Raw genomic sequence first — 25,995 nt, 5'->3', positions numbered from 1 at the left:
TAAAGCATTTATATTCATAATAAAAAAGTTGAATATCAGTTTAAATGTCCACTTAGTATTGTTTTAACGGTTAATGGGATTTCCGACTGCACTATGACGGTGCATTTGTCCGCTGCGTTTTATAAGGTGTTGTTTAAAGAAAAAATAAAACCCTTGTTTCGTTCTTTCAGTATAAAAGTCTTTGCTACTGACTCACTCAATAAAGACAGTCTTTGCTGCCATCTAATGGTGTAAAAATGTAACTTTCACTGAAGTCGAAATCACAATCACTAACGGACCCTTTCTAAATACCAAACATGGAATATTATTTATATAAAATAAAATATTATTTATTTAACAATAATATTTAAATGGACAATAATATCCATTATAAAACAAACAAGCAAACAATTCAGTGAAAAGTACAAAAGCAGCGCTGTAGTTAGGCTACAGGTTTAAGTTCAATAAAAATATAAAGTTATGAAACTTAACATTGTCTTTAGCCAAATCAATTTGCTCTGGAACAAGTAATAGATTAACAATGTTTAATCACTATCTAGCTAAGAGCATATTCCTGAAGGACTGGCCGAGATAAAGCTGTTCTCTGCGGGTACATGAGTGCTGAAAAGCCACTAAACAACTACATTCTTACCTTAAAAAACTTTTACAACTACATTCCATGACACAATAACAGCCTGTATGTACATTTATAGTGGGTTTGCTCCTCCACCATGCTGTCAGTATAGATCCAGCAGAAACAAGTAATACGGATTATGAAGCGGTTTCCGTGGGATATTAGTAGAATATCACATGGCTGGAAAAGGCTCTCAGCCAATCAGATTTAAGAACCGGAAATAGCTGTTTTATAAAAATATATATTTAGGTTAGCTGGTTACCTGAAAAGTTCATAGATATCTCAGACAGTTCATACTTTTGTTAACACTTTTACAGACAACCGGACGCAATGAAACCAGTTTTCCCGTCTGTTCATGTGACTAATTTAGATTAATTTATTTTAAATATCTCTCTCTACATTATTACAGATGATAGCCATCATATTTTGACATTAAAAGATTACAACCTGTAAAGTTTGTATTCTTTTTAACTAATTCCCCGTCATTGACGGAAATTTCAATTTTTCACTGTTATATACGGTAGGGGGCGCTATTACACATCTCCTGAAAGAGTCCTGAATCTCGATGATCAAAACACAAGCGAAGAAGAAGCAGAAACATGCAATATCATATGTAATTAGATGCATATGTAAAATAACGTGATCATCAAACAGCATATGAATCAAAACTGCCCCATGTTACTGAATGAAATGTTGACCCAGGACGAGGTCTAGGACTGAAGCTTTGGGGTGTTGATGGACTCCATCTACTCCACCTGTGTTTGATCATCGCTCTGAATCTGATCTGGATGGAGTCTTTGAAAAAAACAACCATGATTTTCTCAGCTTTTTTATAAAATTTTAGCTTTTTATGACACTTACCCACATTCAAGTGTTGATAAAAAGGAATGCATGAAAAAAAATTTGTGACATATTCATGTTCAGATATTCATACAACAAAATATTCTAGGGGCCATGAAACTTCTGAGAAAATGATCAAAACTGCTGGCGGTGGCTGGCAACTTTTTTCCAAAAATGCTGGTGGGGAAAGAGTTAACGTCTTGAGGTTAACAGGACAAGCATTCATGTTACATTTTTGTGACAGCATCCAGTGAACCATAAATGAACTAACCAACCCCAGCCTCTAATCCACATGAACACAGATTTTCATCATAAATGCATCTCATAACCGTTCGTAAAGATGGCAAGACGCCAGGCGTCTGTGGCACAACATAAACTCTTAGACTTCTTATTTCTTATCCATTTTCCATTACCACTTTCTTTTTTTCACATGCTCAGTCTGTTTGGCCGGCTCTAATCTTGTTAGACAGAGAACAGCTTTTTTAGTGATTAGGGTTGGTCATCCGGTGAATTTTATTGGCTGGCAAATGGTGCGTATCGTATACATTTATCAGGAACAATTGGTCTGCCTATGAGGGCTGCTGCCTCACCTAACAGCAGGGATGAGAGAGAGAGAGAGAGAGAGAGAGAGAGAGAGAGAGAGAGAGAGAGAGAGAGAGAGAGAGAGAGAGAGAGAGAGAGAGAGAGAGAGAGAGAGAGAGAGAGAGAGAGAGAGAGAGAGAAAGACATTGCTCTGGTTGACAACAAATTACAGATAACATCAAAGGAAATTATTGATTTGTCAGTTCAGCAGGAAACTCTAATAGGAATCAGCTTAATTTTACAGTATTATGTGTTAATTACAGCATTAGTGTTCATCTTTTAGTAGTCATTATGTGCATTATGGGATTTAATATCTGCTCTATGCTAATCTATGAAGTAAGTTAGCGCTTACTGACAGGCATTGTTTGTGTGTGTGTATGTGTGTGTGTGTGTGTGTGTGTGTGTGTGTGTGTGTAAGCTCTCATAGTAATTGCTTTCATCGCACTCGAGTCACATGTGTCCAGGTTAAGCCATGAAGCTATGATCCAGAACTGACTCATAGTGAAAATGTGTTTTCTTGTTCTGACAAGGATACAACATCAACTAACAGCTTTGTGTTGTATGTATTTTGCGGCCTTTGGCTTAATTTGGATTATAGAGCTATCATACTATGTGTCAGTCATTTTTCGGGTATTTTATGAAACCTTTTCACATTAAAACCAGTGAGTACACTTTTACAAATAGAGGTTCCAGTGATACCAGTGACTCCATTTTGCAGAGGAATCAACCTAAGGAAAATCTACAGAACCAGTTGAGCAATGGAAAGGTTCCATACTCTTAAATATAATGGTTCCAAATGGGGTTTTTCTTCACAGGAATGCCATAAAAGAACCACTTTTGGTCCCTTTCAGTGAACAGTTTTTAAAAGAACCATTTCACTCTTTAAAATACAGGTTCTTTACCGGCATCAGTGGAACCTTTAACATCCATGGAACCTTTTATTGCACAAATGGTTCTTTATATCCAAACAAAAAAGTTATTTAGATTTTTTAAAATGATCTTCACACTAGGAAAAAAGTTATTTTAATAAAAAATGGTTCTTCTAATGGTATCATCACTATGAACCCCCCTGTAGGAACCTTTATGTTTATGAGTGATAGTGTGAAGATCATTTTAATAATCTAAAGAACCTTTTGTGCATTTTAAAGGTTCCATAAATATTAAAGGTAAACCATCGCTCCCAATAAATAACCTTTATTTTTAAGCGTTTAAACAGTTTAAATAATAACAACAACAATTAAGAAGGAACATAAAAGTACACAATATTTGATTACATGTTCATGTTATAATGTACAATAACTGCAGTCTGTTTTATACATGCCAAATGAATTCATAATCTCTCGTAACAAACAGAGAAATGCAGAAAATGATGACTGAGAGGTTTGTGTGCTGGAAACCTCAGGACCTTGTCAATGATAATCACAAAAACAGAAAATGTCTTTCATTCATTAACAAATGACGGTCATGTGTTTTAAATGATTAATTTATTTTTTTTATTTATAGCTCTTTGTGTTTACTTTGGAAATCTATCAACATCAAATGAATTACACAATACTTTAATGACAAACACTAATATACACTACTGATATATGGATCCCATCGCCCCATTTAACAGTCGTTAGATTTTTTGACAGTTGTGCTCTTCTGTATCCAACCTAACACACACACACACACACACACACACACACACACTGAAGAGATTTCCAATGGCCGTGTTCAGAGATGTGCAGGTGAGAGCAGTTGTGCATTGCAGAGTTTCTGCGCAGCCCTTCCAGGACACTGCAGTTCAGTGAAATCTCAGAGGGGCGGCATGAGTGTGTGTGTGTGCGCGTGTGTGTGTGTGTGAGTGTGTGTGTGTGCAGCAAGAAAACAAAAGATCAGGCCCATCATTTATATCACCATCTTTGTAAAGAAGTGGATTTAATTCACAGTATATCATCCATCTTCATTTCATTCAGTTTACACATCCTCAAAACCACAAGGACTGGAGGCTTAGAACGGAACAGCCTGGCGTTTTTCTGCGTTCACTACATGCAAGGCCCTTTTTATCAATATGCAAATCGATCAAGATAAAATTACAATGAGACTTTATATGTGGCATTACACGCTCGTACCGTCTTTCAGATGGCAAAGCTCCAGGGAGAATCTTTCAGACGACAGCTCCTAAAACAAAAAAAGAATCAGAAGCAAACAACACCCTTACAAACGGCTCGGTTTTCTCTTGGTTTGTGTACCTGAAGTAATGGCATCCCATGCTAAGGTGTTTTGTAATCTCAGGCCTGATAAAAGAACAAGACATTGTTGTTGGTTTTAACTCAGCAAAAGGCAGCAGCAGCAGCGGAGACATCTCAGCGTGCGCAATGCATCTCAAGCGTCTCTCTGTCTGTCTGTGTGTCTGTCGGTTTGCAGCACGCGTGAATGCGACCGCATGGTGTAACCGAGCCTCCGACGCTCACATGATGTATGGCACATCACAGCATGCAGAATTACATTCATACATAACCCAATCATTTTGTCATTTAGGAGGAGCTGTAAAAACACCACGTCGGCTCTTGCAGAAAATGCACAGGGGGGAATGAGGGGAGACTGCAGTACATATAAGGCAAGAAAGATACCAGTTCATGTTTTATTAAAGCTCCAGTGCAGTCCGTTTTGATTGCTCGGGTCTTTCGTTTCTCCGCAAAGTTGTACAAACCTCAGAGGAGTCCTGGAATGCTTATCCAAGGAGAGAGGGATAACTGAGAGAAAAGGGAAGATTGCACCGTACAGCCAAGCCCTTCCCAGAACACCGAAATGGCCGCCAAGCCCCCGGATGATCCGAAACAGTCCGTCCCGAACCGTCCTTTGTCCTCAGTGACCTTCGAGATGTGTAACATTCCCTCGTGTCAGTTCTTAAGCGCCGGGAGGCATCGGTGCGGGGTGGCGTATCGATACTCGAGCAAACCCCGCATAGATTTCATGTCCATATAAGTTCTTAAACATGCAATACTTTCCCTTCAAGCTCAGAAATGCAGAGAACGTCTCCTCTCTGTGCACGCATTTGCTTGTCATAAATATATGGTGGCATAATCATAAAGAATCATTCAAACGGTAACAGGAGAAAGAAAATGACATCTGGCTTAAATAACGCACCGGGATTTGTTTCTGAGCAAGGCCAGTTCATAAAGAAAGCTCACGCACGCTTGCATTGTCGTAGAGGGGTGGAAGAGATCCAGCAGGCGTGGGCTTTTCAACGGGACATCAATCCCGAAAAGAATCTATTCGGCTTACTGTTCGGTGAAAAAACCAGCACCAGAGCGGAAAACATTGCTGAGGAGTGTTTCGCCAATTTGTTGGCATGGGAAACATGGCCCATCTGGCCGTTTTCCAAAACGATCGAGAAGGAAGAATGCGTTATGCTAGTTTCAGTTCATTTACAACGAATACAGCTAAAGCAAGTCTGGACGCCGCGGTAAGTAAGCATAATTCAAGCAATAAATCTGCTTTATGGATATGGTTATATTCTTCAGAATAGATTTTATATGTATATATGCATATATTTATATACAAGTATGGCACTTGATTACACTTAAGCGCGAAAAAACACGTTACCGAAGAAAGCAGAGGGCGCTTTGGTGTTGAAATTAAGGAGATCACAGACGTTAAGCGTTTGCAGCAAATTCACCCCCGTTCACGCACACACACACACACACCAGCAAATCTGCGATGGAGTTTATCACATAGTCGACGTTAAGGTCAATGGTGCGGTACAGGCAACCGAAAAGAAAGAAATCATAGCAGAAGCGTTTGATATATGGATGGTGTGTCAAGACTCTCCCGATGTGCGTCGCCTCACACAAATGTGATATTATGTCAGCGTCACGTTAACTTTTTAGTGCAAGACGTATTTACTCCCTTCAAGTACAGCAGAGCAGCTTCCTCGGTCACACTTCACATGTCAGTGTTCACGTCACAGCAGTTGTCGCTCGGAGTTTATTGTAATGAATCATATAGCATGCATTCTGTGCCACACGGACAATGCCATGTAAAGTGTCACCGCAGCTTATAGAGAGGCCATACGCATTCGGCTATCAGTGTTTGCTCTTTGTGTACGTCTCAGAGTACAAACGTTGCTAAAAAGTTGCATTATACAGTAGTGAACTGCGTTACAAACGTGTTTGTCGTCCACAGTTGTCAAGGAAGTCTTTAAAACAGTAACAAAAAAGTCCTACCCCGTGTTCTTGCAATTCATGAACCTTACGTGGCGACGACGGGACTCGTCCACGCTCTCGATCTCGGCGGCGCGCAGGCTGGCGTTTCTCGTTCCGCGCGCTTACACGTAGGCGGAGTCACTGGACTGAGTGCGGCCGAAATTGGGCATACTCATCCGGGGCAAATCCTTGTTCCGGATCTCGTAGATGGACTTCCTGCGGGCCCTCACGCCCCTCACGGCCGTTTTGATCTTCCTCCAGCCCAAGTGATTGAGCTCGGCCAGATTGAGGACCACGCAAAAGCCACTGACCGCAAACATGAAGACGAGGAACACGGTTTTCTCCGTGGGCCTGGACACGTAACACTCCACCTCCTTGATGCACGGGTATCGATCGCACTCGTACACGGCGGGCACGTTGAATCCGTACAAGAAATACTGGCCCACCAGGAAGCCGATTTCCAGAGCGTTTCTGAACACCACCTGGATGATGTAAAACCTTGAAATGCCCTCCTGCCGCCTCATTTTGGACTTGCCCGGCTTCTTGCCCGAGCTGGTCAGTTCTTTCTCCTCCATGCAGTCGGGCTCGGGCTCTTTGGTGGAGTTCTCCGAGTTCTGAAGTACTCCGTTCACGATGGTGTTCTTGATCTTTTGGTTCTTGGCCTCCTCTCGCTTCAGGGAATCCTGCTCCTTACTATCCAGCGTGAGGAAGACGGTGGCGGTGGAATAGCGTCGCTCCTTTTGCTTGGCCGACTGATGGACCGAGTACGTGATGAAGCACAGACTCGGCGTACAGACCATTATGATCTGAAAGACCCAATATCTGATGTGCGATATAGGGAACGCTTTGTCGTAACACGCCTGGTTGCAGCCCGGCTGTAAGGCGTTACAGACGAACATGGTCTGCTCGTCGTCATACACTGTCTCTCCCACTATAGCTACGATTAGGATCCGGAAGATCACCACCACAGTTAGTAGGATCCTAAAGAACAAGCACACAGAAACATAAACGTGTCAATATAGGAGGTGCGTCCTCAGCGCTTTATTTCAGCACCTCACTCTAGTATATGCTGCATGTGGATCATGCAGGGGTCACTTGGTTTGATAATGCACTTTTGTGAATTTGGGTACAGAACAACACACCACCCAGCGAGGCTTAACATTAAATAGCCTACAAAAAATCTCACTCAAGCGTGCTGATAATGTGGGGCATTTAGTTCAAATATGTTCCTTTGTATTTTGCATACAGTATGTATTATGCAAATATTTACTGTAGCCTATATTAATGAGCGTGCAGTTGGCAAAAAGCCTCAAAAGGTGGCTTGCAACAAAGAAATCTACTAATCAGTGTGGGCTGTATGACCCGAGGCGCGTTCACAACCGCTGAATGATGCATTCTGCTACATTTCACCGGCGTTGAATAATGTGTGTCGTGTAAATGCTATATGCGTTTCGTTCTTCGGTATTTCAATTCGCGGTGACGCCTTGTTACTGCACACCTGGCAATATAGCATCACTTCTCGTTCAAACGTGGCTTTAAACGAAGCCAAAATACATGATAAAACAATATAAATGTGTGGATTTATGGCCGTTTTAGTGCCTGGAGCTGTCCAGTGCTGAACCCAGTTGTTTTATATTATCCACATTACGCAAATATGTTTTGCTGTCATCTTGCTTTATACTGTGTTGTAAGAGTGAAACAGACGATCACGCCCGTTTGCATGCATAAAAAACCCGACATTTTTCGTCCAAACACGCCGAATCTCGCCGTCACCTCGACAGATAGACTGACATTAGCTCTTACCTCCCGATCATAGTGGAGTGCTGCTGGACAGCAGCCTCCAAGAGCCTCTCTAGTATGGTCCATTCCCCCATCGCTGCTCATCCGCAGACTGTGATCCAAATCCAGGGAAAAGGGTGAATATTTCCTCCTATTGTCCGCCGTTATCGGGAGAACGCATGGATGAGCTGCGCCAGCTGTGGCAGTGCTGATGCTGGAAGATGCCACACTTCTCCTCGCCTTCCAGTCTGGAGTGGAGTCATGTGAGCCCTCCTATCTTCGATCTCCACATCAGATTGATGGTGTGGGTGGAGGGCGGCGGGCTTTAATATGGCATCAGTGCCGCGGAGAGCCCTGCTGCGTCATATAGGGCTTTATCTCGAGCTGCGGATTTCATATGTGTGATGTTCATAAGCAGGGAATGAAGCAGGACTCGGTCCGGTGATGCTGAACTCTGCACTCTGTCATGGAGGGGAGAGCGCCTTTTTTCATTTTTTTATTTTATTTGGGGGACTGTAGTCTCATACTTGTTGCTGTGTATTGTGAAAGACGACACAGCTGTTGGAGAGCAAATGTCCTTGAGTACAGTGAAGACCTTCAGCTCCGCCCTGTTCACATGAAGCTGCGCTCGTGCTCAGGATACAGTGAGGTGAATGTGTCAGCTGATTCTCTGTTTAAGTAAAGACACCTCTGGCCCCGCCCATCGAAAGCACGTAGACATGCGCAGTTCCGTCGAACCATCTTCCTTGCAATTTGACTAGTTTAAAAAAACTATACAGTGCCCCCAAAAACTGTTTGTTCACTTTGGTAATAATAATATTTTCTTTATTTATGTCTAACAAACTATAACTATCAAGCCTGGGAAGTGTTTGAGATCTTCAAAATGAATGCCACTTGCTTTGTTGTCTTCTGAAGACGGTATATCTGCTAATTTGATTAACTAGGGTTAGTTAAAGGTGCAGTGTGTAATATTTAGGAGGATCTATTAACAGAAATGCAATATAATATACATAACTATGTTTTCAGTGGTGTATAAAGACCTTACATAATGAACCGTTATGTTTTTATTACCTGAATGAGCCGTTTCTACACTGTAAAAAAAAAATTTGGGGAAAAATTGTGACAATAGATCATTACATATTGGCCCAATAAATGACTTCCAAATAATTATCCCCATGCAAAAAGATCAATTGTACTAATCATAGCTTAAGGTCTTAACTCAAAATTAAAATTGAATATTCACCGAACATATTTATTTGTGCTCAGTCAATCTATGAAGTCGAAGTGAAAAATCCATGTTGGCTGAACAAGTCCTACGTCCGACAAACGGTATACGCATGCGCAAAATGCGCTTGAAAAAAACCTTGGTGTGGAGATTTCAAATGCGGATGCGCGGGAGCGGCAGCGCGAGCGGAGCCGAACCAGCAGGTGCTGAAGACCGAAATTCCCAAGAGAATAGAGAGATATTCATCTCACAAAGACGTTGGTGAGTATTTAGCACTGAAATTATTCCCCAGAGTTTTGCTTTATGACCCGATATGAAGTTTAAAAGACATTTTGTAGAATCACGAGTTCATGCATTCATTGGTTTCATGAGTGTGTTCTCGTTTACTCTAAGGGTAGCCAATAGTTTTATTTTCCTCATGTCTTATATGTCTAAAATGATAGGTAATTTGTAAATTAAGTCATTTGTGTGATATATGCGGCATGCGACCGTTGAACACGGTGCCGGAGATTGCATTTGGCGTCGACCTCTTTCAGGGCTTAAGTTATTGCCTTTTAATATCAAACACGTCAAGCTCGATTTTCTTATTCATCCATTCATTCGTCTCATCCTCATTATATAATGAAGTAACTTCTGTTCTGTCATTTGCCAGATGTGATGCAGGGGAACTTTGCCATTAATGTTAGTTTTTATTTTTATTTGCAGGTTTTTAGCTTGCAGTGCCGTGTTTTCTTCACCACTTTAAGACATCCTGTTATGCAGAAGACTTCTTGAATGTATTCAGAGTTTTTCCTTATTGAAAATAAGGTATTTTCACCAAATATCCCGTGTTGGAATTTACTTGTTAATAAAGTAATGTGATAAAATGTCAACCCTGTTGTCTGTGTTCTGTATTTTGCTTAATATATGTATGTTTTTAGTCATTTTTGTCTTTTGGGACAGTGAGAAATTAACAATTGTTACTACAATTTAAAATATTTAATCTGACCAACCTCACAGTTTCACTGTAAAACATTTCTCCAATTCAAAATTTTCTAGTGAGCGATCACATCTAAATGTTTTAGTTGGCCAAATTGAAAAATTTAGATGTGATCAGTCCCTAGAAAATTTTAAATTGGAGAGGCCTGACATTTTTTTCAGTGTTGGTAAATTAAATTTTTCCATTGGCTCAACATATTATTTCTAATTGAGCCCATGTTAACAGGCTGTTGCCACAATTGATCAAATTAAATTCACAGAAATTCAATTTGGCCAATTGAAAAATTTAGATGTGACCAGTCACTAGAAAATTTTGAGTTGGGAAGATTATACATTTTTTACAGTGTATCTACATACACCGCGAGTGCTCTTACAGGGAAGTCGCCATTTTGCGCCGTCATGTTTCTACAGTAGCCCTAAAGGGACAAACTGCTCTACATAGCGCTAGCTACTCTCTGCTGTCTCAGATGACGAAATCTTTGTCCTGTGTAGGCCACCGTAGCTTCTCTTTGTGCTTCGAAAAGAAGGGTGAACGGTTGCAGTTCACAACATCACCACTAGATGCCGCTAAAATTTACACAGAGCACAAGGCATTTGATTAATCTAAAATATTTAAATACAAATTTTATATTGTGATATTGGTGATAGCATCGGCAAAAAAAAAGGTTAATCAAAGTTTTTATCTGTGGCTTTCGAGGCGAGGAATGACCTTCCATTAAAATGTATTATACTACAGGGCTGTTGAATGCTTGAATCTGATTGGTTAACAAATGTTCTAAGGTGTGCAATTACTTTTTAGGGAAACGCACGGCTAAAGTAGTTCCAGCTGGTCTTGACCGCATTACAGTTCCATATCACTTCGCCATAAATAAATATAGTAATAAAGTAAATATATAAATATAGTAAATAGGATACAAACGACAAATTCCCATGTTTTTTGCCACAAAATTACGTTTTATTACGTACGGAAAGCACATAAGCTGCGTCCGAAATTGAATACTTCTCTACTATATAGTATGCGAAAAACAGTACGCCAACAGAGTAGTATGTCCGAATTCATAGTATTCGAAAAACAGTCCGCGAAAAGTACCCGGATGACCTACTACTTCTGGCGAGATTCTGAAGTGCGCATACGATGGACACTTTACTATCCCATGAGGCCACAGGAGAGGATTTATGAGGTGAAGGGACGCAACTGACGCTGGTAGGTCACATGATCATGACACCATGGCGGATGTAGTACGTCCGGATTACATTCACACTACATTCATTCATACTATATAGAACATACTTTTTTAACGGTCGCAAAGTTCTTTTATATTCAAATGTAGTACCTAGTCACATATTACGTGATTTCGGACGCAGCCATTCTCTCTTTCTCCCGCTCAAACGCACATGAACACACAAGCACACATTCAATACGGACACACACTCACACTTAAAAGCTACATGACATTTCTCACTAGTGAGGTAAAAAGAACGCTGTTTTTGAAGCGGATAAACTTACAGTTTCGCTATTGTAACGTGCTGCTCTGAGACACGAAGGCTGAGGATCCAAATGCAGCTTTATTGGAGGGTAATCCACAATCGTAGGCAAAAAACAGGCAAAAGGTCAAACACAGGCAAGCAGTCCAAACAGGCAAACAAGGCAGGAGAGACAGGCAAAAGGGGTAATCCACGGAACGGGCAAGTAATCCAAAACCAAGAGACAAGAAACCAGGGAAAACGCTCAGAAAAGCAGTGTTACAACAAACAAGACTTCGCAATGAATGATTAATATAACCAGGCTTATATAGGGTAATGAGACACAGGTGAATGTAAACAGGGATGATAAGTCCGGGCAAAGGATTATGGGAGATGTAGTCTGAGATAGTAGGGCAATAGTCCGGGGTGGAGTGCCCTCTGGTGGTAAATCACGAGCACTCTCACTGGTGATCATGACAGGTATTAGTAGACGCCGAACACTGTTGAGAGATGCACATACCCTTAATCGCTCTCTCCCTCTCCCTCTCTCCCTCTCCCTCTCTCTCTAATAACTGCTAACAAAGTCTCCGTTCCGAGCTTTCAAATGACGTTTTGGAATTAGAAACAGAGGCTTGGTATACGATTTGTAAGAAATTAGTCCTGCACACAAGAGCATTTAAAGGACAAAACTTGACAAATGTCTTGAAATAAATAATCTGAACATTGTTTTGAGGTGTGGGAACCGCAGTATAAGTGAAATAATTGACTCCGGTCTGTTGAATTATTGAAAAATAATGCACACCTGAGGTGTAACGGCCACTCCGCAAAATGTAGTTAATTCATTGTGTGATTGAGATTAAGCAAACAACGTGTTACACTGACCTCAGTGAACCAGTTTAAAGTGAAATCTGTAAATTCTGTGGTACACGTGACACCACATAGCATGGCAACAATAATGACTGTTTTCAAACAGGTTTCCTAAACACTCCCACCAGCCACACAAACAAATAGCCCCGCCCCAAAATCACACCATTGGTTGAATCAGTAGTTGAGACGCTTTTCAGTAAATCAAACTACCAACATATTACATGACTGTATAAAGCCAGCAATGGCCATGATGACCAGCTCAGACTTGAGGTGACATTCTTCCTTACTAAAATAAAAATGTCAGGCTTCAATACCAGTCGCATTCTGACATCAGGAAGAAGAAGAGATGAACAGCTCGGCAAGAGAGAGAACAGTCTGCTCACTTCACCAATCTGACTGGAATATTCAATGAAACATCTGACTGTGACTGAGATCAATATGCTACTAACAAAAAGAAAACTATTCAATTGATTTTCCCTCAATTTTGAGATTTTTATCAGGTGTTCAGAGCGTAATGCTGACTGGACTGTACAGACGGACAGATTAGCTTTGCTCATATATCAATGAAGTTAGTAAAACACATACATGTTTATGAGAATGGATATGAAAATCCATGCACACACACACACACTCAAGAGGGTTGTTCTGCATGTGCCAGGATTAAATGAGAGCCGCAGTGTGAGGTTCATCAGATGCTCAGATTTCCTCACATATGGCAGAAGCAGAGCGAGGCATTCAGGCCTTTTTCCATTCTTGATCTCGCACGCAGATGAAATATTTACAGCCCCAGTCCAACCACAGCGGCTGTCAAATGTGCTTCCTCCACCACATGCTGAGAGGCGGCCCTGTGTGTACAGCACAGACTTGAAATTAAAACCAGGCAATTTTGGCTGGTGATGGTTCCCCTCAGGACTGCTGGGAGGGAAAGACAGAAAGAGAGGAAGAGAGGAACAGAAAGAGGGAGAGATACTGAGGGAGAGAGAGGCTGTGCACAGGCAGTGTAAGTGGGTCTGGTGCGGTCATTAGATAGATAGATAGATAGATAGATAGATAGATAGATAGATAGATAGATAGATAGATAGATAGATAGATAGATAGATAGATAGATAGATAGATAGATAGATAGATAGATAGATAGATAGATAGATAGATAGATAGATAGATAGATAGATAGATAGATAGATAGATAGATAGATCGATAGATAGAACAGACAAAGACAGATAGATAGATAGATAGATAGATAGATAGATAGATAGATAGATAGATAGATAGAACAGACAAAGACAGATAGATAGATAGATAGATAGATAGATAGATAGATAGATAGATAGATAGATAGATAGATAGATAGATAGATAGATAGATAGATAGATAGATAGATAGATAGATAGAACAGACAAAGACAGATAGATAGATAGATAGATAGATAGATAGATAGATAGATAGATAGATAGATAGATAGATAGATAGATAGATAGATAGATGATAGATAGATAGATAGATAGATAGATAGATAGATAGATAGATAGATAGATAGATAGATAGATAGATAGATAGATAGATAGATAGATAGATAGATAGATAGGCAGGGAGACAGACAGACAGAGACACAGACAGACGGATAGACAGACACAGACAGACAGACAGATAGATAGATAGATAGATAGATAGATAGATAGATAGATAGATAGATAGATAGATAGATAGATAGATAGATAGATAGATAGATAGAACAGACAAAGACAGACAGATAGATAGACAGATAGATAGATAGATAGATAGATAGATAGATAGATAGATAGATCGATAGATAGATAGATAGATAGATAGATAGATAGATAGATAGATAGATAGATAGATAGATAGATAGATAGATAGATAGATAGATAGATAGATAGATAGATAGATAGATAGATAGGCAGGCAGACAGACAGAGACACAGACAGATAGACACAGACAGAGACACAGACAGATAGACACAGACAGAGACACAGACAGAGACACAGACAGATAGACACAGACAGACGGATAGACAGACACAGACAGACGGATAGACAGACAGACAGACAGACAGATAGACGTCACTGTCGTCCTCCTCCTGCAGAGGGCAGCACTGAATGACCTGCTGTGGATATGAAGGTGTCTCATGTTACACTGCATGGCTTTGCAGTTCCTCATGGAAGTCCCACCAATACGACACCACAGCCGAATCTCCAGTTACTGCCTCTGCTCAAACTCAGCAGAATCTAGCTTGAACTCAGATTTCCTCTCATATCCTGCACCTAGAGATCAAAGACAGTTCTGATTCTTCAGAAAAACACAAACATGTCCCATAACCTGCCATTCGTTTTTAAAATAACAACATTTCCACTTTAATATTCATCAGAGACTAGAATGATCCCTGCTAAAACAACCTGCTCTCAGAGCGTCAATTCATGCATTTTACTCTCTCTCTTTCTCTCTCTCTCTCTCTCTACAAGGTTTCAAAGCTCAAATTATTGTCATCAGATTGAATCATTATAAAAATCAGGCAATATCAAAGTCTTCATCCTGAAAATCCTCTTTCCATATTGCACCTGTTATGAATTCAATCATATCACACAGGCTCTGCTAAGGGTAACACTTTATAAGTATACAGTAATATTTACAATATTTACAAAGCATTTGCAAACTACTAGTTTATCGTTAGTTAATAGTTTAAAAACTGCAGTTAATACATTGAAAGACTATACAAACAGTGAATTCTTCATTCATTGCCACTGTGCAATCCCTCATTTTACATATTGTCTGATCTGCTGGTCACAAGCCAACAAAACAACTATGAAGGGACCCCTTTATATTAGGTGGCCTTAACAACTATGTACTTTCAATTAAATTAATAACTTAATACAATGCTCTAACTGTGTACATTTTACCTTACCTAGACTAACCTGCATGTAATTACATCTGTAATTAATTTCTGTACTTACATTTATTTGACCCATCCTTTACACCTAACCCTACCCTTAAACTTACCCATACCACACCTGTCTCTAACCCTACCCTTAAACTTACTCATGTCAAGTCAAGTCAACTTCATTTATATAGCGCTTTTAACAATGTAGATTGTTTCAAAGCAGCTTTACAGTGTTAAACAGGAAAATAATGCAGCATAATTTTATTCATACCACCACACCTGTCCCTAACCATACCCTTAAACTTACCCATACCACCACACCTGTCCCTAACTTTACCCTTAAACTTACCCATACCACCACACCTGTCCCTAACCATACCCTTAAACTTACCCATACCACCACACCTGTCCCTAACCATACCCTTAAACTTACCCATACCACCACACCTGGCCCTAACTTTACCCTTAAACTTACCCACACCACCACACCTGTCCCTAACCATACCCTTAAACTTACCCACACCACCACACCTGGCCCTAACTTTACCCTTAAACTTACCCATACCACCACACCTGGCCCTAACTTTACCCTTAAACTTACCCATACCACCACACCTGTCCCTAACTTTACCCTTAAAGTTACCCATACCACCACACCTGTCCCTAACCATGCCCTTAAACTTACCCATACCACCACACCTGTCCCTAACCATGCCCTTAAACTTACCCACACCACCACACCTGTCCCTAACTTTACCCTTAAACTTACCCATACCACCACACCTGGCCCTAACTTTACCCTTAAACTTACCCACACCACCACACCTGTCTCTAACTTAACCCTTAAACTTACCCATACCACCACACCTGTCCCTAACCATACCCTTAAACTTACCCACACCACCACACCTGTCCCTAACTTTACCCTTAAACTTACCCATACCACCACACCTGGCCCTAACTTTACCCTTAAACTTACCCACACCACCACACCTGTCTCTAACTTTACCCTTAAACTTACCCATACCACCACACCTGTCCCTGACCATACCCTTAAACTTACCCATACCACCACACCTGTCCCTAACTTTACCCTTAAACTTACCCACACCACCACACCTGTCCCTAACTTTACCCTTAAACCACACCGGTCCCTAACTTTACCCTTAAACTTACCCATACCACCACACCTGTCCCTACCTTAAACCTTAAACTTACCCATACCACCACACCTGTCCCTAACTTTACCCTTAAACTTACCCATACCAGCACACCTGTCCCTACCTTAAACCTTAAACTTACCCATACCACCACACCTGTCCCTACCTTAAACCTTAAACTTACCCATACCACCACACCTGTCCCTAACTTTACCCTTAAACTTACCCATACCACCACACCTGTCCCTAACTTTACCCTTAAACTTACCCATACCACCACACCTGTCCCTAACTTTACCCTTAAACTTACCACCACACCTTTCCCTAACTTTACCCTTAAACTTACCCACACCACCACACCTGTCCCTAACTTTACCCTTAAACTTACCCATACCACCACACCTGTCCCTAACTTTACCCTTAAACTGACCCATACCACCACACCTGTCCATAACTTTACCCTTAAACTTACCCATACCACCACACCTGTCCCTAACTTTACCCTTAAACTTACCCATACCACCACACCTGTCCCTAACTTTACCCTTAAACTTACCCACACCACCACACCTGTCCCTAACTTTACCCTTAAACCACACCGGTCCCTAACTTTACCCTTAAACTTACCCATACCAGCACACTTGTCCCTACCTTAAACCTTAAACTTACCCATACCACCACACCTGTCCCTACCTTAAACCTTAAACTTACCCATACCAGCACACCTGTCCCTACCTTAAACCTTAAACTTACCCATACCACCACACCTGTCCCTACCTTAAACCTTAAACTTACCCATACCACCACACCTGTCCCTAACTTTACCCTTAAACTTACCCATACCACCACACCTGTCCCTAACTTTACCCTTAAACTTACCCATACCACCACACCTGTCCCTAACTTTACCCTTAAACTTACCACCACACCTTTCCCTAACTTTACCCTTAAACTTACCCACACCACCACACCTGTCCCTAACTTTACCCTTAAACTTACCCATACCACCACACCTGTCCCTAACTTTACCCTTAAACTGACCCATACCACCACACCTGTCCATAACTTTACTCTTAAACTTACCCATACCACCACACCTGTCCCTAACTTTACCCTTAAACTTACCCATACCACCACACCTGTCCCTAACTTTACCCTTAAACTGACCCATACCAGCACACCTGTCCCTAACTTTACCCTTAAACTTACCCATACCACCACACCTGTCCATAACTTTACCCTTAAACTGACCCATACCCCCACACCTGTCCCTGACTTTACCCTTAAACTGACCCATACCACCACACCTGTCCCTAACTTTACCCTTAAACTTACCCATACCACCACACCTGTCCCTAACTTTACCCTTAAACTTACCCATACCACCACACCTGTCCCTAACTTTACCCTTAAACTTACCCATACCACCACACCTGTCCCTAACTTTACCCTTAAACTTACCCATACCACCACACCTGTCCCTAACTTTACCCTTAAACTTACCCACACCACCACACCTGTCCCTAACTTTACCCTTAAACTTACCCATACCACCACACCTGTCCCTAACTTTACCCTTAAACTTACCCATACCACCACACCTTTCCCTAACTTTACCCTTAAACTTACCCATACCACCACACCTGTCCCTAACTTTACCCTTAAACTTACCCATACCACCACACCTGTCCCTAACTTTACCCTTAAACTTACCCATACCACCACACCTGTCCCTAACTTTACCCTTAAACTTACCCATACCACCACACCTGTCCCTAACTTTACCCTTAAACTTACCCATACCACCACACCTGTCCCTAACTTTACCCTTAAACTTACCCATACCACCACACCTGTCCCTAACTTTACCCTTAAACTTACCCATACCACCACACCTGTCCCTAACTTTACCCTTAAACTTACCCATACCACCACACCTGTCCCTAACTTTACCCTTAAACTTACCCATACCACCACACCTGTCCCTAACTTTACCCTTAAACTTACCCATACCACCACACCTGTCCCTAACTTTACCCTTAAACTTACCCATACCACCACACCTGTCCCTAACTTTACCCTTAAACTTACCCATACCACCACACCTGTCCCTAACTTTACCCTTAAACTTACCCATACCACCACACCTGTCCCTAACTTTACCCTTAAACTTACCCATACCACCACACCTGTCCCTAACTTTACCCTTAAACTTACCCAGACCACCACACCTGTCCCTAACTTTACCCTTAAACTTACCCATACCACCACACCTGTCCCTAACTTTACCCTTAAACTTACCCATACCACCACACCTGTCCCTAACTTTACCCTTAAACCACACCGGTCCCTAACTTTACCCTTAAACTTACCCATACCACCACACCTGTCCCTAACTTTACCCATATCCCACGTCAATATCAGCAAAAGTGTTTTGCAATACAATTTGAACACAATAAGTACATTGTACTTATTTTTTGATGTAAGTAAATTGTCGTTAAGGCCACCTAATATAAAGTGGGACTCTTAAAACCCCAAAACCTCTCATATCCGTTTGATTTTATATAAATATAGATTTTTGAGTTAGGAAAATTTAATTAACAATGCAAATCTTTGCCTTGTTTTTAAGATTATAAACAATACTGCTTCCTCTCTTTTTAACAAATTCATAATGCAAAGTAGTAAGGGTACAAGGACTCTCCGTAACGGCTTTGGAAGAATGAAACTCTTTGCCAGAGTACATTACAGAAATTAATACTTACCATCTTTTCACTGGTAAATTGAAGCTGTGGCTGGTCAATCATCAATTATGTGAGCACTAGTATGTGATCTGTCTGTCATCTTTATCTTTAAATGTTACTACTTGTTTCAAAACATTCAGAAAACATTCAAAAGTAATGTTCCCATAATGTCTGCAAAATGATCAAATTGAACGTTCCCTTAACATTCGCATACACAAGAAAAAACTTTAATTAAACTAGACATTTTGAATGTTCAGGGAACATTCAGAAATATATTTTTAATAATTTAATGGGAATGTTAGCAAAACATTGTTTGAATATATATTTGTTGGCTGGCTTGTCAAAATACTTCTGGATTTTATTTTAAATGAGGAAATCATTTTACTTAGCTCATATAACAGGGCTGAACACATTGAGAAGAAATGTTTTTTATGATAGTCATAAACCACACAAAATAAAGTATTGTACTTATTTCCTATGAATTTATACATTACTGCATGATTAAATGATAGTGGAAATATGCATCATGTTCCCTGTAGGCCAGTCAGGCAGAAAACACAGTGGACCAACACCAGCAGATGACATGGCACCCCAAACCATCACTGACTGGGGCTTTTTTATGTGTCTTGTCTTCTTTAACAATTAATTCATTGATTAATCACTGATCTGATTTAATTAAAATATACTCTACACAAAGTTTGCCCATATCTGTTTTATTTATGAATCTTTTAGTAAATTCAAATGTGTGTAGGTAACAACACAAAAAAGGGTTAGCTAACTCTAATCCTAACCCTAACCAAAGGGTTGTTGAACCCGTAAAAAGCCTATAGTGATGATCAGCTTCTCAGTTTCATGGCCTGAAATTGAGCCCATATTAGTTTTGTATTGACCATCAGTATGGTATGGAAGCTTGTTTCTGCCATGGAATAAAAAGATTAGAGTTGCAGTACACTCGCTCATGTGTTTGTGAACTCAGACATCAGCACCAGAACACTTTAATTTTTAATATTCAAATTCAGCGTGAGAGCAACAGATACAGAGAGGAAGCAGGAAAGCGTCACTGAGGCTTTAAGGATGCGCCGGGTTATAGTCGCACAGTAAATAACGTCAAGACCCGTTCACGTGGACTAACACCGCTTAAATGAAGAGATGTGAAACTGAGGAATCCTCTTGACTCGTCGGGCTGGTGGTCTCAGCACAGCGGTTTGCCGTGCCTCATGTTCAGAGCACACTTCCGGCCCAGGTTCGCCCCCTCCATCAGCAGGTCGGCCAGCCGGTCCAGGCCCACGCAGACGGTGATCGGGGCGATGAGGCCGTACAGACCCCCCAGCATAATGCTCAAGGGCCAGCCCAGAATCAGCAGCACCAGCAGCCACACGACGGCCCAGAAACACGAGCCACACGACATCCTCAGCTGCAGGGAGAAAGACAGCTTCTTCAGCGACACTGCATAAAACAATCTGCTTCTGATCAGGATGCAAACACAATCCTGCCTTCAGAATATGAACACACCTCTGGAAGAGTTTCAGTGCTAATGAGAGCCGTTATTAGGGGAGAGCGAGAGATACTGTAGTGAATCAGTTCTCAGGATTTCATGAAGTTTTAGTCTTTTTTTAAAGGGTTAGTTCACCCAAAAATGAAAATTCTGTCATTAATTACTCACCCTCATGTCGTTCGACACCCGTAAGACCTCCGTTCATCTTCGGAACACAAATGAAGATATTTTAGTGTAAAGCTGATGGCTGAGAAAGGCTTCAGATAGGCCTCCATTGGCATTCAGTACATTTACACTCCCAAGACCCATAAAAGGCACTTAAAACGTCGTTACAAAGTCCATCTCACCACAGTGGCTGTACAATAATTTTACGATGCGACGACAATAGTTTTTGTGCGCAAAAAAAATCTAAATAACGCCTTTATCCAACTTGTTCTTGTCTTCCGTGTGTGCCTCCACGACGCATGCGCGAGAATATGACGCAGATCCGGCGTTCGGACACATGACCCAGAAGCGATTTGTTTACAAGCAGAGGAAGACGCGCGTATCTAAGCTGTTGAATTCTACATTGATCGTGCTTTAGGTCTCGGCGTAGTTCTCAAAATGGGGTTAAAGTGTGCATTTCATGGATTCCCGAGCCCCGGCGCTACGTCATATTCTCGCGCATGCGTCGTGGAGGCACACGCGGAAGACAAGAACAAGTTGGATAAAGGTGTTATTTTTATTTTTTTTTGCGCACAAAAACTATTGTCGTCGCATCGTAAAATTATTGTAGAGTCACTGTGGTGAGATGGACTTTGTAACGACGTTTTAAGTGCCTTTTATGGGTCTTGGGAGTATAAGTGTACTGAATGCCAATGGAGGCCTATCTGAAGCCTTTCTCAGCCATCAGCTTTACACTAAAATATCTTCATTTGTGTTCTGAAGATGAACGGAGGTCTTACGGGTGTCGAACGACATGAGGGTGAGTAATTAATAACAGAATTTTCATTTTTGGGTGAACTAACCCTTTAATGTATTTTTAATATGGCAGCGGCTATTTTGGGTAGTTTTGGGTAACACCACTTTTGAAGAGTTGTCCATTGAGTTTGAAGCCCAAAAAAGTGCATCCATCCACAATAAACATACTCCACACGGCTCTTTTTTGCGCTTCAAACTCAATGGACCCCGTCACAGCCATTATAAAGCTTGGAAGAGCCAGATAGTGTTCATCAGAAAGAAGAAGGTCATACACCTAGGATGGCTTGAGGGTGAGTAAATCATGGGCTAATTTTCATTTGAGTTTAATAACCCTGGTGAGATCAGTTTCAGGTGCGTCAGTGGCTCATCCATCTGAAAGCCTTTCCTGCGTTTGAAAGCTCACCGTGACGTTGATCTCACTGAAAAATTTGAAGTCGTGGCCAGACTTCTTCAGGGAATCCACAGGAGCGCTGGCAGGAGAAAGAAAGAGATCAGGCACTACGCCAGCCTCACAAAGTCTGAGGAACCTGAAGCCTTGATGGCGAGCATGTGGAGTACACCGTAACCCAATTATTAATCCGTCAATGTTAAAGGTACACTATGTAACTTTTGTAAACTATAAGCTAATGCAGCCATAGCCAAACTTTGAGAAAGAAATTATTCATGAATTGCTTAGCTTGCTTCAGGCTATGAATGCAGTGTTAGTTCACCTCAGCTCCGAATCCAAATCGTTCTTTCTTTTGTTATTTCACATTTAATCATGTCTGTTCCCTGGAAAGATTAGTTCACTTCTTGTGTCTTCGGGATCGAGCCGTTAGTTCGGTCATCATGTCTGATCTGGGCCGTGACAGCCTCATATGCAATACATGCATCTTTCCAGTACTGTCTTATGTTCGTTGTGAACAGAAACGTATATATTTAAAAAATTTTGAAAGATGAAAATGTTGCAGTACATTGATATACTCATTAAATGTGCATTTCATCTGATTATTAAAAATGTGATGATTTATGCAGTAAACGTTGAGACGATCATTTGAGTTGATAACAGGCATGCTGAAATATAATGAGCCTCTTTGCCTTAATGACATGGTGAAAAGTGGCATATCTTACCCCACTCCCCACATCTTGACATTGAACTGATAGTAATGCTGTAGTGAGAGCGATGTGGATGTGTAAAGGTTTTGTGCATGGCTGTCAAATGTTCTTTAAGGAACCACAAGATGCCAATAAAAAACTTGAAGAGAAAACGTTTAGTAAAGAAATTTGACAGATTTTCAAAATTGTGAAATAGTTTTGATTTTGACTTTTTCACACTTAAATGATGTGAAAGAACATTAATGGTATTAAAAGTAAACTTTAAGAGTTTGCTTTTTTGACAAATCAGAAGGCATGTGATCAGTGTGTGGTAATAACAGACAGTAAAACCACACCATCAGTCTCAGGCTTTCCTGTCACTCATTCTGCTTTAGAGTGACACAATCTCCTGTTTTTTTTGTTTTTTAGGCAATTTACTATAAGTATTTTGCAAGCTAATGAACACAGGACACAGAAAACACATTTAAAATCTGCATTAAAAGTTACCTAGCCTCATCCTGCTGTGGTACTGACCTAACATTGCTAGTCTTGAACTCTTTAAAATGAAAGAACTTACTGGGAGTGTCTCTTGAGTTGCGTAAAAAAGTCGTCTTTGAAAGGTCTGTTAATGTTTCCTGGACACCCAGAGCAGCCGGTTCCTGTATGCAGACGCCAGAGACCCTGATGAAGACCAGCCGTTTCCAGCGGTGTCACAGCACGGGCAGCAGCGACGACACACACTCAGGAGAATGGACGCCTTTCACGAGTTACACAAGCAACACATTCATGTGATCCACGCTCAGATATGTGCTCAAGTTCAGCCGTCACAGGACAGCCTTACTAGTGTTAAATTAAACAAAAACCATAAAAAAAAAATTTTTTTTTTTTTTTACTGAAATAAAATAATATAAAAAACGTTGAAAAGTACTAATTCTAAAATAACTCAAACTAAATAAAAAAATTAAGTTAATAAAAAAAACTATAGACATCAACAAAAATGAATAAAAAATGACAAAAAATGACCAAGTTTAAATAAAAACTAAATATTTCTAATTTTCCTTTAGTTTGTTGAGGTACTAAAATAACAAACTAAACATAAAAGTTAATAAAAAACTATATAGACATTAAAAAACTTTATTTAAAAAATTTTATTTAAAATTTTCCTTTAGTTTAAGTACTAAATTAACTAAAACTTTAAAATATTTGGTAACACTTTAGAATAATGGTCATTAGTTAACATTAGTTAATGTATTAACTAACATTAACAAATGCACTGCTCATGGTTAGTTCCTGTATTTGTTCATCTTTGTTAACGTTAGTTAATATAAATCCAGCTGCTAATGGTTTGTTCATGTTAGTTCACAGTGCATTAACTAATGTTAACAAGATTATAATAATGCATTAGTAAATGTTGAAATTAATATGAACTAATAATGAACTGCACTTATAAAGCGTTTATTCATCTTTGTTAATGTTAACTAATGACCATTATTCTAAAGTGTTACCAAATATTTTTTACATACTAAAAAAATTACTTATATAAAACAAAACTATGAAGTTTACTAAAATAGAGTTAATAAAAACTACTTTTAGTACTTCAACTTAAACGAAGCAAAATAAGATAATGTTTTCATTTAAAGTTAGTAGCCTACTTTTTCTTATTTTTGTTTAGTTTAAGTTGAAGAAATAAAACAATAAACAAAAAATGAAAATCTAATAAAAATGGCAAAAACAACAAATTACTAAAACTTTAACCTCCTTAGCTCTGGGACAATTTTTGGGGGATTTCCGGCTGGATTTGGCTTCCCCAAATTGAAAAGCTTCCCATACACACATACAGTGTCTCTAAATACACAATACTGGTGTCATTTTACAGGAAACCCTTTGAAAGTTTCATAAAACACTGCTAAAAGTGATAAACATGTGAGTATATGTTGTCTGAGCTGTAATAAACCCCCCGAAAAAGAGGCACTTTTTGATTTTTTGGTTATAAATTCAGTTTTGAAAGTGTGTAATGGTGTGCTCTAGCACCCTGCAGACAGTTTGGGCTGTTTCCACTAGACTCCAGAAAATACTGGAAAAAAAAGATTTTTTTCTGGATCATGTGGAATATGGGAGGAATATGACATTTTTTAAGTAATTTCTACCTACCCAACATCTCTCCAATATACAAGTATCCCCATATACAGTGGCATAAATGCAATTTCCCAGCGTCACAATTTTTTTTTCCAGTGTTTGCTGACATTTGCTGGAAATAACGCTTCGAAGCTTCATGATGCCGTGTTTTGAAATCGTCATCACTATATTAGTCGTTATTTAGAATTTTCATTTTTGGGTGAACTAACCCTTTAAGCTTTGTATCAGTAGAAACACAGTCGTGTATTCGAATGATCGTTCAATTTGGGTCGGCCAAATCCAGGCGAAAATGGTTCCAGAGTAATTTAGTGTAAATAAGTTACAGTGTGTAAAACAAATGTCAAAGTGATGCATATCTCCAGAAAGTAGAGACTCTAAGCTTTCAAATGGAACCACATATGAGGTCAGATATTTAAAATTTAAAGTATATACTTGATGTCATGTTGGACCCTCATCAGGGTCCTTGGAGTTTAAGAAGTTAAATGAAAACAAAATATTTCTCATATTCGTTTAGTTTAATTTGAACTACTAAAACTTTATCTACAGGGTATATACAGAACTTCTTAAGTTGAATTTAATACCTTTTACTACCTTTTTTAATACCTTAAAAATATTTTTTAATACCAGCGGGACTTCAAGCTGCAACTATAGTAGCGTAAATTAAATATCTTTCCAAATTGAATAACATATTGCATCACAATATAACGAGGTCATTATAACTTAACATCAACTGCCCACAGAGATGAGAATAGAAATAAAGACAGAAGAGGAAGGAGACATCTTCTTCATAGTTCGTGCAGTGTACAGAGGGAAACGAGAGCATTTTCACGGCGCAATAAAGATTTTTTTTCTTTTTCGTTTTAACCCTCTGGGGTCCTCTTCGGTCAAAAATGACCGAAATGTATTTAATTTAATTCTAATGGAAAAAATTGCTCATTAAAATTTTATAATTATTGCATAGTACCATATAATCCCTTCGAAATTCTAAATAATA

The 25,995-nt window shown here is 39.9% G+C and overlaps 2 protein-coding genes across 2 annotated transcripts; both read right to left on the bottom strand.

Moving 5' to 3' along the window:
* Positions 1-3,927: 3,927 nt before the first annotated feature.
* LOC307136137 (gap junction delta-2 protein) lies at positions 3,928-8,302 on the bottom strand. Its single transcript, XM_079832920.1, has 2 exons — positions 8,029-8,302; positions 3,928-7,206 (listed from the first exon to the last, which is right to left on the bottom strand). The coding sequence occupies exons 1-2, from the start codon at positions 8,097-8,099 to the stop codon at positions 6,348-6,350; spliced, it is 930 nt and encodes a 309-aa protein (XP_079689046.1). The 5' UTR covers positions 8,100-8,302; the 3' UTR covers positions 3,928-6,347.
* An 11,448-nt stretch (positions 8,303-19,750) lies between these two features.
* LOC307136701 (uncharacterized protein) lies at positions 19,751-25,023 on the bottom strand (the record flags this gene model as incomplete). The annotated part of the gene is made up of 4 exons (XM_079833948.1): positions 19,751-20,750; positions 22,195-22,261; positions 23,443-23,605; positions 25,017-25,023. 4 exons carry the CDS (start codon positions 25,021-25,023, stop codon positions 20,529-20,531), a joined length of 459 nt encoding a protein of 152 aa, XP_079690074.1. The 3' UTR covers positions 19,751-20,528.
* Positions 25,024-25,995: the final 972 nt, after the last annotated feature.

This window comes from Gobio gobio (genome assembly GCF_949357685.1).
Source record: "Gobio gobio genome assembly, chromosome: 13".
Classification (NCBI taxonomy): Eukaryota; Metazoa; Chordata; class Actinopteri; order Cypriniformes; family Gobionidae; genus Gobio; species Gobio gobio.
The sequence above is the reverse complement of the archived record's forward strand: the minus strand, read 5'-3'. Positions and strand labels throughout refer to the sequence as shown.